Source organism: Taudactylus pleione, unplaced genomic scaffold, assembly GCF_031769625.1.
Source record: "Taudactylus pleione unplaced genomic scaffold, aTauple2 ptg000977l, whole genome shotgun sequence".
Taxonomy (NCBI): Eukaryota; Metazoa; Chordata; class Amphibia; order Anura; family Myobatrachidae; genus Taudactylus; species Taudactylus pleione.
Window position 1 is genome coordinate 7,040,126 of NW_028285378.1, and position 6,491 is coordinate 7,046,616.

Consider the following 6,491-nt stretch of genomic DNA (forward strand, 5'->3'; position numbering starts at 1 on the left):
GACCATTTCCTCCAACCAATTGTAAATCAACAAAGAAGCTATCTAAAAGACACAATGAACATACTACAAATAATTAATATATCTGGAAAGATTCATACACTCTGCACTTGCGACATCGAGTCACTCTATACTGGCATTAATCACGAAGACGGACAGAAATCTACAAGACACTAATCAACCACAACAGACATGGAAAAGACCAAATCAATTTTATTATGAGTAACATCAAATTCATCCTCAACAACTACTACTTCTGGCACAACAACAAGTTCTTCCTACAAAAAAGAGGGACTGCTGTGGGAACATTCTTCGCACAAAGTTACGCAAACTTCTTTGTAGCTTGGTGGGAGGATGAATACATATGGTCACAACATCTACCTAAATAACAGTTTGCTAGCATTGTTACATCGATGACATTTTCTTTATATGGAAAGGCTCTGATTCTACTCTAAATCATTTCATCAACTACATCAACCAGAACAATCTCAATCTAGAGTTCACCACCTTCCACAGCAAGACCCAAGTCACTTTCTTGGACTTAGAAATATTCATCAATAACAACACATTACAAACAAGAACACATATAAAAAATTAAAATGGCAACAACATGCTCCCCTTCCACAGTAACAATCACAAAAAGTGGATTAATAATACCCCAGGGGGCAAATTTCGTAGAATCAAAAGGAGAACTACAAATAAGAAAGCACCTTTTATCATCCAAAGCAATGAAATGAAACAATAGTTTTTACAATAAAGATACAAGGAAGAATTTGTAGAAGGAACAAATAAACAAAATCTCAAAATTAGATAGAAAAGAACTGATCTACAAAACAACAAAAAACGAAAAAGAACCACAATTACCCTTTATTACCCAATATAATGGAAGCTACAAAACCATTGAACAAATCTTACGCAAACCCTGGCATATATTACAATTAGATGAAGACAAAAGAGTTTTACCACCTGCACCGAAAGTAGTCTACAAAAGAGAAAAAAACTTGAAACAAGAACGAACAAAGAGCTTCACAACAGAAACAAAAAACATTCAAATAACAAAGAACACTTCTACTGCCTCATCTGCATGCAGTCCAAAAATCAAAATACATCTGAAAAAAACAATAAAGACCATCACAAGCAATCAAACAAAGAATAAAATTTACGAGACAGAATCAGATGCGACAGTGAAGGAGTCATTTACGTCCTACAATGCCCTTGTGGGAAACAATATGTTGGCTAAACAAAAAGAAAGTTGAAAACAAGAGTGTCTGAACATATCTACAACATCAAAAGGGGATTGGCCACTCATAGCGTATCACAGCACTTTACAGAGTCCCACAATAAAGACCCCAGAGGACTAAAATTCTTAGGAACACAGAAAGTAAAAAAAGATTGGAGAGGTGGATGCCGTGTAACAGCCCTAAAAAGAAATGAAACAAGATGGATATACCAACTAAATTCATTACAACCAATGAATGAATATTGACATAGAACTTGGTGTCTTTATCTAATCCTCGTCTTTTCATCATCCTTGACCTCCATATTCTACACTATAGCATTATTTTACACTATAGCGCAGTGATTCCCAATCTCGGTCCTCAATGCACACTAACAGTCCTGGTTTTAGTGATGTCCATGATTGTACACAGATGATTAAATCAAAATAACTGAGGTACTCATTAAGTCACTTGTGTTCAAGTATTGCTATCCCTAAAACCTGGACTGTTAGTGTGCCTTGAGGACCTTGGTTGGGAACCCCTGCTATAGCGTTATTTTTGCAATCACATACTTAAACCTATATTTCTAAATTTTACCAATTTAAATAATCCATAAAATTTTTATAATTTTACATATATAATTTAAAATTTTATTTTAACATAATTTTATATATTCTTCTTTTCTTTAATCATTTTTTATTTATTTTATTTTGATTTATTGTACATCTTTAACCTTCCTTAACTCGCCCTTTCTGATCCAGCACAAATACAGTATTATAAAGGAACATGTGAATCCCACCAAATGAAGGACACTTCCTGCCTTGGAAGTTATGTTAACTAAAACAATAAAATGTAAAAAAAAAAAGTACCTATAAATAAAGTCTCTACAACACTACCAGTCATCCTTGAAAAAGTAGGCAAGCTCTACGAAACGCGTTTGATGTGACAAGCGGGCAACATAGACACAGCTGAACAGCCGACAAGCAGCACACAGCGGTAGTCATCATCACTAGAAGCCGCGATCGCCACTCACGTGGAAGCAAGAAGCTGGCCCGGGGAGGACTACGTTATCAGTTGAAAGAACCCAGACTAAGTAGGGTAAGGAATATGGACAGTTCCCCCCCTATACCGCTGATTCAAACTGGCTACATCCCGCAATTTTCAAAAGAGCATAAACATTAATGTGCTGGATCGCATCTACTTTCTCCTCATTTGCTCCCCTATATTTTCTCCTCTCTGTGTATCATTTCCACTCTTATTCTAACTGTATAATCCTATATATATCCCAACCCCATCTTAAAATTTTTTCTTTATTTTATTTAAACCTTTTTTTTTTTTACTTTTAAATGTTTTTTTTTTTACCTTTTTATTTATTTTGACACATATTAGCGCTCACTCTTTCATTCATAAACTGCTTGTTTTTTATTGAGCTGCTTTTTAGCACACAAATTTAGCGCAGAAAACCTTCTCTATTTGATGCGATGCATGCGCACGTTTGTGGCACGATCAGTAACAAAGTAACTGGGCACATCTGTATCCTTCACCCACTTTATAAGGGAAAGCGTTGAGTCTGTTTATCTTTAAGACCAATAAAATTATTTGCTCCCCTCCCGTTCTGGGTAGTGAAGCCAATCCCTGGATTTAAGCTTCAAAAGCCCAGGATTTTAATCCCGGTATCGGAGGCACCAATCCCGGGATTTTCAGGATTAAGCCTGCAGGCACAGCTTCTTCTGCAGCAGCCTTCGGCATATCCAATTTCTAAAAGTACCTGTAGTGCTGCTTATTCTTCACTCTTCCTACAGCTCAGTTGCGGCTCGGGCAATGAACTATAACGGCAGTGCGGCGTCGCAACATCATAAATCACGCAGCCGCACGCCAGATTTACACAGCCCGCACTGAATTTAACAGTAGGCTGAGGGAGGGACGGGGAGCATAGCTACATTTTCACAGCCTGCAGCTTGCCGTCTCTTGAGTGAAGTAAAGAGCATAGGATGAGTGACAGGCCAGCCATGGAGGTAAGACGCTCAATATCACCTTCGAAAATTGACAGAATAATATTTTCTTTCCTGGCAATTACATTTTTTTTCAATCCCGGGATTCCAAAAATTGGACGGGATTGGCTTCCCTAGTTCTGGGGGTTAGTCTATGCAGGGCTCTAAGAGTCTTATCTAACGCTGAGTACACACTGGCAGATATATTGGCCGATCAATTGGCTGACTTCCAGTACAATTGCAGCGGAGACCGCGGTGTGATTCGCGGCCAGATGACAGATGATGGTTGTTCAGTGTGCATGAACAACCATTATCTGCAAATCTGTCGATCTGCAGATATGTGTTAGGTGTGTACCAAGCTTAAGTCATGGACAAGATTGAGACTGTGTTACCTTGCATGAGAGTGACATGAAGTCTAATCAGAAGTTTTGTTCATGATTGCTTCTGATTGTGCCCTCCCACTCACACTAATCTTTCTTCTCCATTTAAAAGAGATAAACTTTGTACTTGATATTTCCATATTATGGAAATAAAGGGTTCCCAGGAAATACCACTGCATTCAATAGACCCTTGTTCTCCTGGAAGGGGGAAGGATCACCTGACTCACATTATACTCATGGTTATGCAGTTTTACTACATGTTTGCAAAGACCATTTATTTTTCAACAAAAATAATTTTTTAAAAGTCATCCAAACAATGTATTTAAATATATTTCTCTTGTGTATTGATATAGTACTGATAAAGTGAGCAACCATATAGAATTGGGGAGTGAGAAGGAAGAAGAAGACACTGTTGAGGATCTCCGTGAGCCAACAGAAAGTAATGATCCTACCCCTACTAGAATTTCATACAATGCCCCCTTCAAACTACGCAAATCCCAGGAAGTGGAACTGAGAAGGATACGAAAGACAGATTTTAGATGGGTGTTATCTTTGTAGGATCCATTTTCATGTGCACACTATTTTTATATTGCTGTTCTAAAGTTTTCTCCTTGTTTTAAAAAAAATTGTTCTAATATTTTTTTTTTTTTAAATTTAATATACTGTAGACTTGTTGCACACCTAAATATTCCATACACGCTACTCCATTCTCAGTTGTTCATCTTGCTTGTTTGAATGATGATGTGCAGGTGATTAGTTTCACTCTGTGGTCTCTGACAGTCATTGCATTGGCAATTTACTAATTTGTGACAAGCAGTTATCAAGGACTGAAAGAAAAGATCTATCCTCTCTTGTAAATGTTAATTCTGCCAAACGCCACTAATTCAGTGACTGCAGGGGAAGCACAGGTGATTGCTCATGGATGTCGCACAGTGCTCTCCTGTGGTCAGGGTTACCATGTGAAATAAAAAAACATCTTAAATAGTCCTAATTGAAAAGGTATATTTTGGTGGAACTGTGGCTAAATAGTGACCAAGAAGCATTGGTCATACAGATTGTGTGTCATAATCTTAAGCACAGCCTGTACCACTATAGTGTATGAGCAAAAAATTCTGTAAATAGCTGCTGTTATGGCATGGTCTCATCACTTCTATATTCTTGTGTGCTTCGCTGTTCTAGCTGTTTTCTTAAGAAAGTAATATAAAATATAATCCACTGTGTCTGCTGATAACATAATAAAATATGAAATTAGTATAATAAATGCTTCTCTGCAGTTTCAAATTAAATGTGTTATTAAAGACGATGGGAGTAAATTAAACCCCCCATCTAGCAATTCATTAGTTCATATCTTATTAAACACCTCTATTACAGGTAAACAATCTACTATATAACCTACAGTGAGTATCTAGTGCAAATCCAACAACAGCTGCCAGTCAAAGCTCTCACTGGCAGACTTCTGGACACAATGTCACTTTTTAATAATTGTTTATTAAAAGGTTAAAAAAAAAAAAATATGCAGTACATAAAAATTGTCATTACAATAAAAAGGCAATAAAATTTAAAAGGAAGTGGGGTTCATCCATGGTGACATGCGACTCAATAGAGAGAAACAATAATAACGGGAGAAACTGCAAATACCCGTGAAAACCATACTAAGATATATCTGGGTAGGGTGGGGGTAGGCATCACCATGATAACAAATGGGCAAATCAAAATGGAGGAATTCCATTGGCTACAATTTTGAGGTTATACCATGACATATTTTTGACAGAGGTTGACAGAAGAAAACAAAGAAATAACAGAAGAAGAACTTCAAAGAAGAGAACCAGAATAGTTTCAGAGGAAGTTTTTTTTATTTTAGAATGTCTAGAAGCAAGAGAGAGAGAGCCAATACCCTCTACACCACAAACCAAGAAAAAGAAGTAAGACGTACAAAGAGAGGGATGAGAGGAGAGAAACAAAGAAAAACACTGATAAAGACATCAAATCACCAAAACAAAGGTAAATTCAATCTGAGCTCCACCACACTTACAAACGGACAACTAAACCTTCTAAGTAAAGGCTTGAAATTTGTACCCCAATCAAGACCCAACAAATTTGAGATGTATATTGACCTCAACACGTTCATGTGCAAAGTTTGTTTTTAAAAAATACTATGCCAAGGAACCAGCCTTAAGAAATGAAGTACAAATCCTGAAGTGGAAATCAGGAATTCAAACATACAAATTTCAAATCACAAAGCCTCTCTACTCCTTATCATGTAAAAGGAGCAGGTCTAGAAACTAGTCGAAAAGGACATTGAAGCATTACCTGATAGACCCACAATCAAAATTAATTTAACAAAGGAATAAAAGAAGGCCATGGACAAATTTAAAAACAATGAAATAATTAAAACAGCAGATAAGGTCATAGGCCTAGTTATTATGAATACAACAGATTATAAATCAGAAACGGAAGGACTTCTTTCAGACGACACCACAAACCTAAAATGGGAAAAAGACCCAACTGATACATATAAAAGGGAGCTCACACAACTTTTAGAAGAAGGTTCACACCTGAATATACCAACGAAAAATGAATTTGCCTTTCTAAACAACTTGACGGATTCCAGTTTTTTACCAAATTCCTAAGATCCAGAAAGACCTGAAAAACCCACCGGGATGTCCAATAGTATCGGGTATATAATCCATTAAATCCAATCTCTCGGGTTATGTAGATTTTTTCCTACGACCACTTGCAACAGAACAGAAGAGTTATATAAAAGACACCACAGCAACTCTGCAAAAGCTAGCCAATGTAAAGTGGAAGGACTCTTTCTTGTAACTTGTGATGTTAGATCACTGTACACATACATTAGATATGTGGATTGATGTGCCCATATCATTACCTATGTAACAAGTCAGACC

General features: G+C 36.8%; 1 protein-coding gene across 1 annotated transcript in view; it reads left to right on the forward strand.

Annotated features, from left to right (window-relative positions):
• WDR75 (WD repeat domain 75) overlaps window positions 1–4,846 on the forward strand; it is a 292,493-nt gene extending 287,647 nt beyond the window's left edge. The window contains exon 21 of the mRNA XM_088460739.1: window positions 3,939–4,846. Coding sequence (XP_088316865.1) covers window positions 3,939–4,143 — 205 coding nt within the window. The 3' untranslated portion in view covers window positions 4,144–4,846. The remainder of the gene's footprint in view (window positions 1–3,938) is intronic.
• The last annotated feature ends 1,645 nt before the right edge of the window (window positions 4,847–6,491 follow it).